At 48.1% G+C, this 17,223-nt stretch overlaps 1 protein-coding gene across 3 annotated transcripts in view; it reads right to left on the bottom strand.

Annotated features, from left to right (window-relative positions):
- Positions 1 to 17,223, bottom strand: part of PRMT8 (protein arginine methyltransferase 8) — a 98,905-nt gene that overhangs the window by 16,655 nt on the left and 65,027 nt on the right. For all 3 annotated transcript variants that reach the window (XM_036908372.2, XM_036908362.2, XM_036908377.2), the window contains 2 exons: positions 6,241 to 6,383; positions 5,515 to 5,602 (listed from right to left, as the gene is read on the bottom strand). In XM_036908372.2, coding sequence (XP_036764267.1) covers positions 5,515 to 5,602; positions 6,241 to 6,383 — 231 coding nt within the window. The remainder of the gene's footprint in view (positions 1 to 5,514; positions 5,603 to 6,240; positions 6,384 to 17,223) is intronic.

Below are 17,223 nucleotides of genomic sequence, written 5' to 3'. Positions count from 1 at the left end.
GGCCAGTCTTTGTTCAACCTACCCAACAAGAATACTTCCACACACAGGTAAGAAAATGGGCTGGGAGAATTGGCGTCTGTCTCGTGTGCAGTGTCAGACCCCATATCACACATCGGGGAAATGGTGGAGCCTGCGCTCAAACCCAGCTTGCCCCTAACCCTTCAGTCACACTGCCAGAGCTGTGGCAGCAATGAGGAACGCAATTGCCTCTCCCCACCATGCAGAGGGCGGCCTAAGCAAAGCGCTTAGTTAATGGGCCGCTGAGTCTCATCCGTCTGTTTATTCAGGGCTTGGGAATGAACTGAAGTAGAGATGCTGGTCTCAAAAATCTTCTGGGATTAAATTTCTTTTAAAATTTTCATCAAACAAATGGTACCTCGGGGAACTATGTAGCAGTGTGTTAGGGGAGTGTTCGGGAGGAGGGGTGTGAGGAGGGAGGTGTGAACAGTCAGTGAAAGCTGTGCTCCTTCAACTCTGCCTGTTTTGCAAGGCACACAAAGACCTTCCTCAGGGAGAAGAGGCAGAGAAAATAATCATCTCCCAGAGGGCGAGCACTTTGAAATTCTGGCTTGAGGATAAGATGCCAGTCATATATCATTAAATCACCCAGAGCTGGTGTCTAATTCACTATTGAAACCCATGTTTGTAGAGGAAAGCTGCTTGGTTGACAACAGGACAATGCTTCAGAGAAGATCCCCTTCTGGGTCTGGAAAGAGCTGCCCATCCTCTCTCCAGATTAACATGCACAATGATACTCATGCCTTCAGATGAAATCCTGCTTTAAGAGCCCTGCAGCCATGCTCCTGATCTTTCTGTCTCTCGGCCCTACTTAAGTTAAGGTTCAGTGCAGGTGTTGGGCAGATACCCGAGAGAGTCTGTGTGTGTAGTGTTTAAAGGCCTGAACTTTGAAGTTCAGATCTGGGCTCTGCCATTTATTTGTTCTGTAACCTTCATAAGAATATAACTTCTCAAAAGGTTGGTTTCTTCTTCTTTAAAATGGAGAGGATGATAATTATGGCTACTCATAGGGTCGTTATGATGATTAAATGTAATCATATACATAAGGTGCATAAGACAGTGTCTGGCACATCAAAAGCAGTTGATATGTAGTTGTTATCATTACGTGGTTTGAGATATGTCTTGTCACCCTCTGAGCTGTGTGACCATGTGATCAATCCCCTTTTCTGGGCTTATTTGTAAAGTGAGGAGTTTGGTCCAGTGTTTCTGAGTTCTAGAATCATCTGGGACACCTTTAAAAATACAGATTCCTAGGCCCACCAGACCTATTGAATCATGATCCCCAGATTTGGGATCCAGGAAGCTGTAATTTTACAAATCTATATATACAATTCCAACCAGAGTATGGAAACCTTTGCACCAGATGATCTTTAAAGTCCCTTCCAGGCCTCAAATGGTGAGCTTAACATCCCATGGCCTTTGCAAAACCTTTTGCAACTACACCCATCCATGGGACTTCTCCTTCTGTATCCTCAGCACCCGTATAGCACATCATCTGGCACGTACAGGCCCACAGATAATGCTTTTTTAATTGAAATGCATTCACAAATACTTAATTTCTATACTGCTTCACAATGCCTGGTATTTACCTATGTTAATAGGGGTTAATTCACGTCTTCTCTCCCCAGCTAGACTACCCTACCTTCATTATTTAGGAGAGAGATCACCCAAGACATTAAATTTTTTTCTCTCCTTTCTGCTGACAATTCATTTCCCACTAGCTTCTTTAACGTAAGTGCAGCAAGGGTGAGAGACAATTCAAATTAAGCAGATTAATTTTTTTTGTTGTAATCCTGCCATATCTATTGAATGAGTTAATGTGGGGTGAGGGCCATGGGCTACCAAGAAATATTGCTATTAATTTTATGGCAATTTAAAAAATAACATCAAAGGGACCTATGAACTTTTATTTATGGATTAAAACAAGCTCCCAAAAAGGACTGTACTATGCTGCAATGAATGTACCTAAAGCACCACCTGACCTACCATAACTACAGACTAGATCGACTCAAATCTCCACTTCATTAGCCCGCCAGAGGAAAAGACATGCTCTTTCCTTGGCACAAATATTATTCATCTGTCTCCACTGTTCTTTTACTTACAATGTCCAGCATTAATAAACAATTACAAGACATAGGAAAAGGGAAAAACATATGACTCATCACCAAAAGAAAAAACAGTCCATAGACCCAAACATAGAGAGAGTTCAGATGTTGAAATTATCCTATAGAGACTATAATAAATATGTTAAAGAATTTAATGGAAAAACACGCGTGAACAGGTAGAGAATTTCATTGGTGGAACAGAAACTATAAAGAAGAGCCAGTGGAGATGCTAGAAATTGAAATCAAAATATTGAAAATGAAGAATTCTCTCAATGAACTTATTAGCAGAATGTATACATCAGAGAAAATACTGAATAACTTGAAAATAGGTCAATAAAAATCATCCAGACTTAAACACAAAGAAAAAAATAGAAGAGCAAAATAAAGCACATCCAAGATCTGTGGGACATTATCAAACAATATCCACCACATATGTAATTGGAGTCCCAGAAAGAGGAAAGAAAGAGAACCAGGCAGAAAAAAATGTAAGTAGAGATAATGGCTGGAAATTTTCCCAAACTAATGAAATCATCAGCCCACAGATCCAAGAATCCTATAGAATCCAAGCAATATAGATACAAAGAAAAATGCACCTAGACATTTCAGAGTCAAACTAATGAATATCAAAATAAAGAGAAAATCTCCAAAGTAGTCGAGTAAAAGAAACACGAAGCACTAGAGAACAAACTTTACATCGCACCGGAGAGAGCTACAGGGCCATCCCCCTCCGTCCCCTGGCCCCTGCAGTGTGAGCTCCTCTGCTGGGGCTGAGGGGTTGCCTCAGAATGCAGGCAGAGGAAATAAAACAAGTGCCGCCAGGTGCCGCTTACAGTTTCTCCTCTGGACAGGAGGGGAGGTGTTTACAACAGTTCCACGCATTTTAGGAACAACGTCAACTCCTTGTATAAAGTAGGCTGGGGCCAGAGACTAGAACTCAGGGAGGTGGGAATGGAGGTGGAGGAGACAACAACGGAGCCCCCAGAGGCCCTGCCCCTCAGCCCTCCGGCTGCAGGCACCGCAGACTCCATAGGAGGCCTTCCTTTCCATCTCAGCAGTGAGGGAGCAGGTGCCCATCCCTCTGATTCTCAGCAGGTTATAGATTCATGTATTGGGTGAGACCCGTGTGTTGCATAAGAAATCAAATAGAATATCTACCAAGTTTCCTCCCAGTTTTGAGATTCTGTAAACTTCCTCCATAGTAGAAATTTTTTTAAATGATTGCTGGAGAGGAGAGGGGAGGGGAGGGGAACAAAGGGGTGGGGAAGGGAGAGGCAGAAGATGCTTGCCTAACAATTCACTTCCTGAAAGGGGCTGGGCATGTTTCACTTTCCTGCCCCACTTTAAGATGTTTCTTTTTTAGCTGGCTCTTGCGCCAACTGCAGTTTGCGCCAATTGCAATTGTTTCCCTAGCAATCATAAAGCAACCTTCCTTTATGCTTTACTTTTGATTTAGAACTCAGAGTAACCAAAATCTCTGTTTATTGGAAACAGATTTCTAAATGGGCTTGCTTCCTTTACTGAATACAAAAACAGATCATTTTTTAAAAAAAAAGCCATTTAAATAGAAAACTAAGTATTTTAAATCAATTAAAAATGTTTAGTTTGATTTTTGGTTTTTGTTTTGTGGGGCTTGACAGAGATTCCAAGACACACATTCCACCAGGAAGAAATGGGGCTCACTTCTAATTTTCTTTCTTTCCCAGAAGCTATGAAAATTGCAGTGGGAAGTGCAAAATTAAATCACATGATCTCTAGTCCTGGACTAGCACCTGTGTAGCCGCAGCTGCCCTCCTAGGGCCTCTCGGGGCTGCCCAGTCCTCTCCAGCCCCAGCTGGCTCATTACAATGTGCATATGGCAGAGGTTCCCAAATGCAATCCAGGAAAGGGAAGACGGTAAGGCATGTTTGCTTTTAAATCATGAGGAAGTCCTTAGAGTTTTGCCCAGGGTCGTGGAGCTTAATACATATTTAAGTGTGCTTAGTTTAGGAATGAAGAATGTGCCTGAAGGTTCTCTCAAAACTGTACTACTCAGTACAGTTACACAGCAAGAACTCCAAAAGCAGCATTATAATGCAGCTCCAGGGGAAAAATATGTCCTATTTATACGTGCATTTGATCAATATTTACTGTTGAGTTGTTCTGCAATCTACCATGAGAGCACATCTGTCCTAGATTCGGAGCCGCTGGAGGCCAGCAAACTCTGGCAGTCAGGCTTGCTCACAAGAACCACGTAACTCCATGCTTTGATGTTTAATTACAGAAGGGTGTGAACACACACATGTACACACATTCCGTAGCACAATCCAGCTGAGGTATTATTAGCTGCAGTAACATCAGGTGGCAATTGTGTGAAATCAAAGGATCAGCAATTTGTTGAACTACTGAATCTCAGCCTCACAGGCAAGGGTGTTCACTCATCTGGTGCATCTGTGGCCGGCTCCACAGTAATTGTGCCAGGGGCCTGACCACGGCGGGGGCAGGGGCCCAAGATCTGGGCCCATTGGACTATTGGGAGCTTCTCCCTCATGCTTTGGGCCAGTCATATGCATGCTTGCATGTGTGAGGGGCTCTATGCTCCTCTGTTGTATTTAGTTCTAGCTGAAGGGACATGGCCATTTCTAACCTTCTGAAAACATATTTGACATAATCTTGTTGAGGACCACACTTGTGTCACTGAGAATGTTACCCTTTAAATTAAATAGGAAAAAAACAGCCCTTTTGGACCAGATGAAACATGGAAAGACTTTTGTTTGTTGCTTTTTGCTTTTTTCCTAAGGGACATGTTTTCAGCTGCTAAAGCATTATGAATACAGATTTGGGCACAGTTCCTGATACACATGTGCAAGCGGTCTGCACTTCTCCTCACCCACTGTCATCCAGGCCCCAAAAGAGCTCAGAGAATGGTACATATTTTACTTAAACTGAAGGAGAATCTATGTCATTTTGATAAGTGTGTGGCATGGAATGGTCGAACTCAGAATGATTGGCCTGGCTGGGGATCTGCTTTCTCTAACCCTTGTGGTGGACTTTTGGGGTAACTGAGCCCTGACAGCCTGCTATTCTTGGGAAAAAAACTCAGGTTCTCTGCAAAAACTCAGTTTCGGCTGCTGCAATTCATTTTTCTACTCACAATGCATTATTTGCTCATCCAGAACATGTACCTTATAGCAGCCATATTGCTTGTTTGCTGTCTGTAGACCTTCCACCCTTGGGACTAGAGAAAAACATTTAGAGAGAATAATCCAAAAGGGGTCAAGGTAAACTGCTACACAGGCACAGCAGCAGTGTGGATGAGACCAGCTGCTCACCTCAAGCCCACTGAAATGCAAAAAAGGAATCACACAAAGAAAAACAAACAAAAAACCCAACAGAGCATCGAAAGACGACTTACAGTGGATTTTGAAGTCCTTGTACTGTCTGTCTTCAATCGCTACCACGTACAAAGCTGCCCGGTCTGGAAACATAAGCCCTCCAGGTTTCTGTTGATGAATGGTGGGGAAATGGGTCTCGTAATCTATTCACCTGACAAAGACATCACATTTTGAATTGCACATAGAGTAAGTCACCAAACAGGCACCTCCTTACTAGCATTTTTCATTCAACGGACTGTCACTTTGGTCAGGGTTAGGGTTAGGGTGGCAATGCTCAACTTTCATTTTGCAGTAGGAAGAATTTGAGGGGCCTGGGTAGAATCAGTGAAACATATGAAGTGGGCAAGGCTAAGTCCAATGAGGAACAGAGAAGACATTATGGCCCTTTAGCTTGCAGAAGCCAAGGTCAGAAGCACACTCAACTCTCTGGCAGCCATGCAAGTCCTAAATACTTCTTGTCCAGAATAGTCTTCTGTCTTGACAACAGAGAATGAGTATCAGTTATGGCCAAACAGGCCAAGGTTAGGCCTGCAGAAGAACACTGTGACCCCAGTTTGGACATTGGACCCCAGTTTGATCATTAGGCCCCCTGAAACAAATTTGGTTTAAAGAGAGGGGCTTGGCAGGGGTGACCTTCTAGCCCAAGTCCTCTCTGGAGTCCTCATATTCTTTCTAGGCTGTAGGTCAGGGGTAGAACAGCATGACGGTCAGCAGACCAATGAGGGGACAGCATGCAGGACACTCACCAGCCACTTGTCCCTGGCAAAGATCACTGTGTTGAGCATTGACTCATAGAACAGACAGTAGCCCATCCACTCACTGATGATGATATCCACCTTCTCCACAGGCAGCTCCACCTCCTCCACTTTGCCCTTAAATATGGTGATGACTGCAAAATAGGAACCCAAGGCCATGCTTTGCAGGCACCCTAGCCAGGAACCATGAGCACCCACATCAGGGCCGCGCCTACAGGTTTCAGCTCTGTTCCGATCCCGCTCTTAGGATGTGACATTCCTCACCCTTCACCAACCTAGTTATGCTAAGAGAATTGAAAAGTGCTTGCCTGTTTCCCCCTAAAATGTATGGAGCAGTAACTATGTGCCTGGCACTCTGCTAAGCCCATGAAATGTACCATATCCTGTAATCTCCCCAACAACCCTATGCAGTAGGCACATCATGATTATTTTCATCGAGAACTAAGGAAGCCGAGGCTCAGAGAGGCTAAATGATGCTGTGGAAAGAGACCAGGTCAAGTATGCTATGATGCTGACACTCTCATCCTGGTCCCCACCCCATGTTAGGCTACCAGGATGATTCTAATCCGAAGGGCAGGGACGCCCCCCTCTATGGTTCTTGTATCTGTTCACAGCCAGGGCCCAACCCTCAGTGGGTGCACATCCCCCAGCAGGTGCTCACCCCCCAGTGGGTTCATGAGGAAGGCAACTTCTTGTTTTGACAAGATCATGGGCTCAGAAACCTCAGTTTAGGTGTCAGATCTTCTCATTATTACCTTTATGACTTCCCACAAGTTACTGTACCTAACCAAACTCCAGTTCCCCAGAGAATACCCAGGAAAAGTCGTATCAACTTAGCGGGTGGCTGTACCAATGAGATAACACACGTGAAGTGCCAGGCTCTCAGCCAGGGCTCCACAGAAGGCAGCCCTCACTTGGCATTGCTCCTGTCGCCAGCTGATGGAGAGGTAAAGGGGATTAGGACCTGGATAAAGCTCCTGCTCTAAGTGGCCTCTGCTCGGAGTCACTTCTGAGACCTTCCCATCCCTCTGTGACAAGAGAAACTGTTGGGTTGTGGTTTTTCTTTTTCTTTTTTTTTTTTTGTATCATTTGACATATACACATAATTGTGGTGTCTCTCTTTGCATCCATTGCTGTAAAGATCATAGCAAAAGCTATCTTAGATGCCACTGTGAAATTAACAGGGTGATGTATTGGTTGGCCGGCTCCATCTGAACATTTCCTCTGCTCTGGAGCTCTTTCTGCACCATGTTCTGAAAAATCACATGATGACTGCGCTTGCTGGGAAAACTGAATAATGGCCTGTACTTAGGAGTTTAAAAAAAATAAACATATGGCAAACCTGCATCTGCCCTGAATCTGAGTTTTGAGAAAATTAATTTGGATTGGAGGCTCCTAACAGACAAAGAGCACACAGGTCACTGACTATTGGCCCTGATCACAGTAGAGGGAGGCCCAGACTTGGGTGGCCTTCCTGGTTCCTGTCCCCAAGCCCCGATGCTAAGAGGGAAGAGCACGGGGGGCTAGTCTCTCCAAAAGGTTTGGAAGCAGAAGGAGGCTTAGGTGCCAAAGCTCAGCTTCTCTGGGGGCTCCGAGACACCAGCGGGAGGAACTCAAGGAAAAGCAGGGCCCAGGATGAGCCAAGAGAATTCACAAGGGGACAGTGTAAGGGATTTTTGAAAATGCAACTAGAGTACCTAATTATATTTCTTACTCTGAAAAAGAATTGACTAGTATATGCCTGATCCACCTGTCTAACTATTTGCATGCAAAACCTGGGTTGTCTTACTTTTGTAAATTTTTTTTTATATACCACATTGCATTAGTGTCTTGTGCACAAGGTAGTAATTAGACATGTTGTATACATGGCTAACTTGTCACCCCAAGAAGTGTAGTTACCATCTGTCACCATACAAAGTCGATACAATGTTATTGACGGTATTCCCCAAGCAGTACATTGCATTTTCCCCTGACTTACTTATTTTATAAATGGAAGTTTGTACCTCTCGATCCCCTTCACCCTATTCACCCCCAGCCCTGACCCGCTTCCCTCTGGTAACCACCACTTTATTCTCTGTATCTGAGTCTGGGTTTTGTTTGTTTGCTTTGCGTTTTAGATTCCACAGATAACTGAAACCATGTGGTATCTGTTTTTCTCTGTCTGACTTGTTTACTTCTCATCATACCCTCATGGTGGCCTTCCTTCCTTTCCTCCTCATACATTTTTTGAGGGCTAACATCTGCAGGCGTCTGTGGGGCTCTGGCTCAGTTCCTCCTCCTGCATTAGAGCATGGCCTCCCTGTAGCTCAGGAAGATATCTCCTTTCTGATGTTCTTGCCCCACAACCTCCCCCCTGGGAGCCTAGAACAAGGCTCACCCATGATGACTCCATGGACAGGACTCAGAAGGACTGTAAGGAGCAGAGATGGATGAGCACTTACAGCCTAGCCTGACAGCTGGGTACAGAATGTTCCTTGGGTGCCCGCTGAGTGAGTGAATGCGCCCCTGTTCTCCACACTCGCCCCCTCACCCACTGATGGCCGTAGCCTGATCAACACACATACAACAGGTGATAGGTTGGTTGGTACCTACAGGCATATATACACACATACAGCAGGTCACAGAACAGCAAACATCACACTATTTCTGCTGCAAAAGGGCAGAAATCAATTAACTCTATAAAACACTCAACACTGTAGACCTCTGTTGACTTACCCTTGTGCATCCAAGCATTTCTCAGAGCAGATGCGGCTTGGTGAGCAAATGGGCCCTTTTGTGAAAGGGAAAAGGTAAGCCACCTTTCAGTCCAGCTGGGAAGGGGATTTCAGACCCCTCCCTTCCCTTTGCCCAGGTGCTTTTGTGCAGTGCCCAACCTTCACAACCTTATGCTGAGGTCCTAGAGGCAGATGACTTACATTTTGGTTTCAGTTGACAACTAACCTTGATCAAACAGTTCTTCCCCTTTGGGGCCCAATTTCCTTATGGTGTGGGGGGCAGCGGGAGGAAGAGGACTGAACTTGAAAGTCCTTAAGATCCTTTACAGGGCCAAAATGGCTTGATTGTTCAAATATGTATCAAACATGTATAAGGCATTCTGCAAAGTTTATTGGCAGAGAGACAGCTGACATAGAGAAAGAATCAGATCTGCAAAATGCTACCTCTTGTGGTGAGCTTTACAGCAACTGATTGGGGGCCATCGGCCAGTGAAAGGCAGAGTTGGCTCAAAGCACTGTGTGGGCAGGCAAAGCTTCAGGTGTCCTTCCTCCATGTTGAGCCTTTTCCAGGGGATCTTAGCCACTGGTATTAAGGTTCTGAGCACTGTGGGCTGCAGAATGCCACCCCCCAGGTGGACCCCACGGCACCAAATCTGTGTCAACTCAAGGTTGCATTAGAGGCCCTCTCCATAGCTGTGTTTATTTTCCGTAAGGTTGATGGAAAGTTTGTTCGAATAACTGTGACAGGACCCTGGCTTGTAAGTTTTGGAATGATTAATCATAACATAGCATGCAACAGGGAGCAATAAATTGTAATTTGGGAGATTTCCTCTGTAACTTCAAGTTTGCAAATCAGACATCCAGATTTCTTGGGGGGGTGTTTTTAGTAGTATTTTTTTTCTTTTTCATTTTGAGCAGTTATTACAGAGATTTAGTCATTGTGATTCACGGTCACTGGGTCGACTTTCTGTTCTGACACATCAGTGCGCCCACCAGGGCCAGCTGCCCGCACAGAGCCTGATGTCAGCGGTCTCCCCACTTTAGACTCCTCACAGTGCTAGGGCGCATCCTGTCCCACAAAACAGTGGGTGTGAAGGTCATGACTATGCAGACAGGGGGCACAGCATGGGGCACTGGAGCCCTCCACTTCAGCGTTACCTCTCGGCTCCCTTGTCCTGTTGCTCACATACCTATTTTGGGGGCGCCCACGCTGGCAGCCACATCCCTTCTGGGGACCTGACCTTGAGCCTAGAATCTCCTCCTTAGTTGTCTATTTCCTCTTTCTATTTCTAGCAGACCACCTGACTGCTCACAAACACTCACAAACCATCGCTGAATGAATGGATGGATGAATAAGCAATTTTGAGAAAAGGGTATTGGGTTCAAAGGCAAAAGATCTTCAAGCTAGTCCTGATTATGATGGCAAAATGCCTGGCATGTGAGCAGCAGCTTGCAGAGTGATGTCACATATATTATCTCAGCAACCCTCACAGAAGCCTGTGTGGCTGGTTTTGTTCCATCTGTCTAACGAGAGGACTGGGGTTTAGAGAAGTCGAAGGGTGCAGTCAAAACCTAGCCAGGTTGTGTGGATTGGCACACATCACCAGTTTCCCTGAGATTCCTTTCCTTCATCTACAAAGGGATACAGTGTCTGACTTACCTACCTCATGGGATTGTTGTGGACATCAAGCAACCACTCAGAATCATGGGAGAAGAGAAATCAGAGGAGGCCAGGGACTAGCCCAGCCCTCGCCTGGAGGCTGGTCAGGCTGGTCAGCAGGGGGAGAAGGGGTAGAGCTGTGTGAACAGCCGGGGTGAGCAGGGGTCCATCAACTGCCCTGAGGCAGCCCTTCCCTGGCCTCCCACCCTCTCCTCGTTCTGGGTCAGGATGCCCAGACCAGCCTCTCTCACAAGGTCAGACCCAGCCTGAGTCAGTGCAGCTGGGAGAAAGGGCCAGCCACCCCCTTCCCTTCAGCACCTGCTGGCACTTGGAATACGCCCTGAGAACAGAGCCCATAACTGGAGCAGCACGGACAGGCCCGGGGTGCTGTGCAGCCTCAGCAGAGCAGAAGCTTCAGTGTGGCACCCCTTTCATTCCCAAATCCCTGTTTCCCTGAGAACACAGACTTTGAGCTTCTGCCTTGCCCCCGGTGCACAGGCTGCCTGGCTTCATGTTCCAGCTGGCCCTGGCTCTCCTGAGAGCCGAGGGCCCAGTCTGCTTAGCTGAGCTCTGAAGTCCTGCCAGCTTTGGTAAGAGCCCTTCTCTGGCCAGAGATCCTGCTTGGCATGTCTCCTCCCCCTGCAATGGCTGGACTAATGCCCGGGTACTCCAAACCACACCAGTTTATTGCCCACCACTTAAAGCCCCCAGAATGGCACAGCTGGGCATGTGCCCAAACCCCAGGCCACCGGCAGATGAGCGTGGGGCGTGTGGGGCCAGCCAAGGCAGACAGGTGGAAGGGGAGCGTGATGGACAGAGCTGTTGAAATCAGTGGAAATAGAGGAGGCCACAAACCTCCCCCAGGCGCAGGGCATCACCGTCATTCAGAAAGCACTCCCATGGGGCAGGCAGGAGGTGCCCCCACCCGGGGAGCCCGCGCAGGCAGTCTGTGGGAACACCTCCTCTCCACTCCCCCGAGCTTGCCAGTTCCCCTTCCTCCGGTCACAGCTTCACTACCCTCTCTCTACTCAGTAGACTTTCCTCGCTTCCAGGGCTGTGCTCTTCCAGGCTTAACAACCGGCTCCCGGAGTGAAAAAATCCCTGATTGGGAGTGTTTGCTGGTGTCTGTGGTGTGAAGAGCCCCGCCATGGCCGATTCCAGCCCGGTGTGATGTCACCCGGGCAGGGTCAGAAGGGAAGCGCATCAGCCCTGGCAAGGCGGGGTGCGCCGGCTGCAGTGTGCCCCTGCGACCGCCCCATTTTCTTAACTGCTCCGTGGTGTCTCTTCCTGGGAGCTGTCACAGTTTGTGACTCTGTTGAGATGCCTTCTGTCCACTTGCTCTATGTCTGTCCTCTCCATGGGACTGTAAGCTTCCTGAGAGCAAACAAACATCTTGCCTGTGCCCTTGACCCCCTGCCCAGTCCTAGATTCTTAATGGGCTGCTTCAGGAATGATTAGGAAATGAAGTACCAATTGCCAGGAGTCACTAGTACAGGCTCATTAAAATCAATTATGTCTGATTAATCTCATTTCTCCTTTTGACAGGGTTATTAGTCAAGTTAATAAATGAAGTAATGATTACAATAGCTAACATTTATTGGCTGCTTGATGCCCGTGGGACACCGCTGCATTTTACACAGTAGTGAGCTGGTAGATTCTTAACAACTGGCTTTCCAGGAGAAGGAAGCCCTGATTTGTATCATTATTAATTTCTGTGGTGTAAATATTACCAACATGGCCAATTTCGAGCCACCAAAGTGACTTCATCCGTTGCACAAATTTACTGAGAACTTAACCATCAGCTCTCAGGAGCTGTAGAAGCCCCTCCAGCATACCACGGATTGACATGCAGCAAGTATGTGACCCTCGCCATGACCCTCTGAGGAACGTACTGCTATTCTTCCCATTTCACAGATGAGGAAACTGAAGCACAGAAAGTAAGGTGTCCAAGATCACAAGCTAATCTGGTGCAACCAGGAAGTCTGGTCCCAAAGCCATACTCTTCTCCAGGTGCTATGTGAGGACTTCAACAGGGCCTTTGATGAGGTCTTGCCTCCCCAAAGCGTCCTCATGGAGAAGATGGTGGAGATGCATGGATCTGTTACTGGCCGCCTGGCTGTATTAAAGGTGCAGGTCAAGAGCTGGGCTCAGATCAGCCCACAGGAGCTTCTGTCCCCACCACAGGGCACCTATCAAGTATTTGGGTAACACCAAGTGGACAGCCATGAACCAGAAGAGCAATGCTCTTAGTAATTGTAAGGATAGATTAAATCTAATGTCATGAAGTTTGATATGAATAAAAAGTGTGACCCTCAGTTTGGATTCAAAACACCCACAGACCAGATAGAGGCTAGGAACTATAGCTTGGCAGTAACATAGACAGAGCTCAGCTATGGACAGGGAGAGATTCCAGCTCAGGGCCAGGGTGACGTGCCAATTTCCATAAGTGCTAATGGAAACTGGAGCCACATTGTTACAAGTATAGCTTCTGGATCTCTCCAGTTGCATGGCTGGGTTTACTTCTTAGCATGAATTCTCCAAGAGTGAGAGGGACACAGAACTGTGCCAGAGGACACGTGACCCCGATCAGAGGTAAGGATGAAGGAGCTGGGGGTGTATTGCCTGAACATTAGAGAGAAGGCTGCCATGTGAAGAGGGAGGGGGTTCCCTCCCCTTGTCTGGCCCCACAGGAAAGAAAGCACTGGTAAGCCCGCAGGGAGGCAGAGCTCCCCACCCTGCCCACCCGCCCTCCACCCCAGGAAGGAAGAAGTGCTGGCTAACAATCCCAGCTCCCCAGTGGCTGGTGGCAGGGTCTCCACCAGGGCAACCAGCCCAGGACTGGATGCCCACAGAGCACAGAGGAATAATGCACAGAGTTCAAGTTTCATAGCTATAAAAGGCTTGGAGCATGAGGCCAAGAAGGGGCATCATGCAGAACATGAAGCCTGACAGGACCCATAGTTAATACTTACAGATCACCTGTTCTGTGGGAGGCCCCAAATTAGGCATTTTACAAGCATTCTTTCTAATCCCCCAGTAACCCTGAAAGCTGTACATGGACCTCTCTCCTCTATGGGCAGCAAGCAGTAGCTCGGAAAGGAGAAAGGGTTTGACAAAGCCCTCCCCACCATGACGTGGCAGAAAGCACCTGTCAGCTGCCATTCTGCTGTGTCATGCTATGCTCGGACTTCTGCCCTCAGTGACATTTATGTTTTAGGATGAGCACAGATCAAACAAGAGAAAAGAGGGATACACTTTTGTCCTTCAGTGTTCTGAGAAGTTATGGGTTAGAATTTTTTTGGTTCTGGAACTATAAAAATACCAATCCCTGAGCTTCTGTGCCACCTTTCACCAATGAATCTACCTTTTTAAGCCTCTCGGCAGCCCATTAGCTTCCTTGGCAGGGAAAGAAGGAAATAATAGTTGTCAGTGCTTAAGTCACAGAGGAGTCCCTGAGCACGTGTGTGGCCATGCATGTGGAAGGAGCCGTGTGCAGGCCACATGTCCACTGCAGGTGGCCTGGTGGAGGTGCGCATCTACATGTGAGGAAATCCATCCCAAAGAGCCGTGTGGAGGTGGAGAGGGAGGGAGAATGATTGTTTCTAGGTGGCAGGGATTTTATGATCTGTGTTGTTATTTATGTCTCTACACCTACACTCCTGAGACCCACCAATTGGCTGTTGCAGCATTTCAAAAGCATTTCCATGGAAGCACCCGTGCCGTCAAGCTGTCCTCTTTCTAGTACACACGCCAAGGCTGCGTGAGCTGGTGTGGCATACAGCGTCCCGGGCGGTGCATCGCTCCCCCCACCTGGTGCTGCCCAGGAGGAAGAAATGAAGACAAATTTGCCTTAAAAAGGCCCCTGAGCCTGGAGTGCCTTCCTCCTGGGTGCGGTGTGTGAGGGTAGGAACAGGTAGGAGGCATGGGCATGCCTGTTCCCTTGAGGCAACGGCTTGTCACCCGTGGACCTTTGCCTCAGCAGCACAGAGTCAAGCGTGAGCCATCAAGGTGAGGAGCATGAGCCGATTCCGTTGCAGACCCATCGGGTAGAGCTGAGCAAACTTGATGCTCGAACTGCCCCAGGAGGGGTGGGTGTGGGTGCTCCCGTGGTCCTGTGTGCGGTGTGGTGCTGGGGCTAGAGCAGCAGGGCAACAGCATAGCGCATCAGAGCCTGAGTTGGGTAAGGGGGCACCCTGTCGGCGGGGCCGCCTGGTGAGGGAGGGTGAAGCCTGAGGGGGCGGGAGGTGGTGACCATGGGAGATTGTTTACAGAGAGGGAGGGGGGATTGATCCCACAGTCAACATATTAACAATAATGGCAACCAGGTTTCTGATTGTGAGAGAAAGGAAACATCGGAACATGGAAAAGGGAAAAACAGAGACAAGTCACCATGCTGAATGAGAAGTGGAGTCACCACATGAATTCACACTTGGCAATAAGTACAGACAGAATGCATTTCTGGATGTTATGTAATGCATGTGTGTACACACACACACACACACACACACACACACACACACACACACACACATTCTCTAGTTCTTTCACCTGATCCCTGGGAGCCTCAACACCCTAAATCAAACCAGGGCCTCGTTTCTAAATGCCGTGGTCCATTAAATGAATTCAGAGACTCTGGAGAAATGGCTGATTCTAGAACAGAGACATGCAAAGTACAAGATGAGCCTGGAACATGGGTGCCAGAAACTAAGAAAGCTCACAAAAAGTGAAGGAGGCCCATCAGAAGGATGCAGAAACCAGCTTGAAGGGAATCCAACCATCAAATTAGGGACAATCTGCATATCAAAGTAAGTACTGATGATAACAGACATAACCCATTGAATGAAATAGGAAATTGATGAAGAATGAAATATTTATGTGGTTTCAAGTTACCTCTCTCAGAAAATCTTACTAATTACAGAGGGGAAAGGGCAGCTTTACTGTGGAGAAGCTAGCAGACATCATCTTAAACCAATGCTGTGATTAACAGGACAGATCAAACCGCACACCGCCCGGAGTACACAGTGAGGGGATCCAGCCCCACGCCGGCGGCACTCCTGCCGAATGCATGACCTGAGGCCCACGGTGCGGAAGCATCACACGTCTCCAAACTGAGGGCTCCCCTACAGAATGCTGCCCTCTGACCTTCGAGCATCAAGACCACGGAAGTTGAGGGAAAGTCTTGAAGGAAACTAACACATGAAACCAAACACACCATGTGGTTGGCAACAGCATCCTTTCACCATGAAGGACACTGTCACAGCCACTGGCAAAACGTGACCAGCCCTGAGCAGTAGATGATGATGACCTACTGATGTTAATCTCCTGAAGCAAGCGGTTACAATGTGGCTACGTGGGAAAATGCCCTTGTAGAAGATGCACATGCATGTATTCATGGATGATGGGGGATCACGACAACAACTTACTCTCAAATGTCTCAAAGAAAAAAAAAGCAGCTATATTTGCATTTTTTCTGTAAGTAGGAATGTTTCAAAGGTTAAAAAAAAACTTAGAAAAAGGAAGGCCAAGGATGGAAAGGGGAATTAAAAATTACAGGAATCCAAATCAGGAGAGGGGAGAGAGGGGCATGGCAGGCTTGGGGGCTGCGTGGGACTCTTTTTCCTGGCAAGCCTCCGGAGCCAGGCTGCCCTCCTCCTAAAGGGCAGGGACTGCTCAGCTGCTGCAGGTACATCCTCCTCTGTCCCCGCTCTGCTCCCAGTGGCTGTGGGGCAGTGGCCGCTCCCTGCAAGGCAGAGGAGGGAGGGGAGCCAGGGAGGCTGCGGGTCCAGAGCCCAGGGGCTGGCTGGCAGCCAGAGACAGAAGAAAAGTTAGGGCCGGGCAGGAAGCGCTGGCCAGGAAAGCCCTGTTCAGAGGCAGGGCAGGGCCTGAGTGTCTCTGAAGGACCCCAGGGCCCCGGAAGAGACTCGAGCGAGCCCCAGGAGGAAATCGGATTCCACATCTGTTTGAACCTCCCTCCCTGGCCAAGAGGAGTTCCTTTTCATCTTCAGGACTGACTGGCAAGCACCCCGCTTGCCGGAGGCCTTCCGCCAGCACATCAGTGCAGATACACTTCAGGAGCAAGACTCAGGACCAAGGCTCTACCCCGCGTCTCTGAACCTCAGCTTCCACATCTGTTAGATGGGGAAACTGTTTCCCTACTGCACAGAGCTGGGCAGGGGAGATGAGATGAGAACTCAGGGATGCCAGGCTGTGTCGTCCTCTCAGAGAAAGCATTTCTTTTTCCATCTTAAGTCACCTCTGCCCAGGTCAGGTACTTTTCTGAGGCATGTACAGCAGAGATCTGGCTCCCCTGAGAGAACAGAGAGAGGCTGGATACAAGGCCAGAGAACAGAGAGAGGCTGGATACAAGACCAACATCTGCCTGACTCAACCTCGAGGAGGCCTCTGGACCCCAGCTCCTGGACCCCCATGTTACCCACCATTGCCCTAGCCTTTCCCACCTCTGCTCTGGTCACCCCTCCTCACCCAGCTTAGAGTCCACAGTCATTACCACCACCAGCCCCTGGCCCCACTCCCCTTTTGTGTCCTCCCAGCACAGCCCCACCCGGGTGGCCCTCCTCCCCACCCACTCTCACTGTGGGG

The sequence above is a fragment of the Manis pentadactyla genome, chromosome 14, assembly GCF_030020395.1.
Source record: "Manis pentadactyla isolate mManPen7 chromosome 14, mManPen7.hap1, whole genome shotgun sequence".
In the NCBI taxonomy this organism is placed as follows: Eukaryota; Metazoa; Chordata; class Mammalia; order Pholidota; family Manidae; genus Manis; species Manis pentadactyla.
This window is presented reverse-complemented; position numbering and strand designations above follow the sequence as displayed.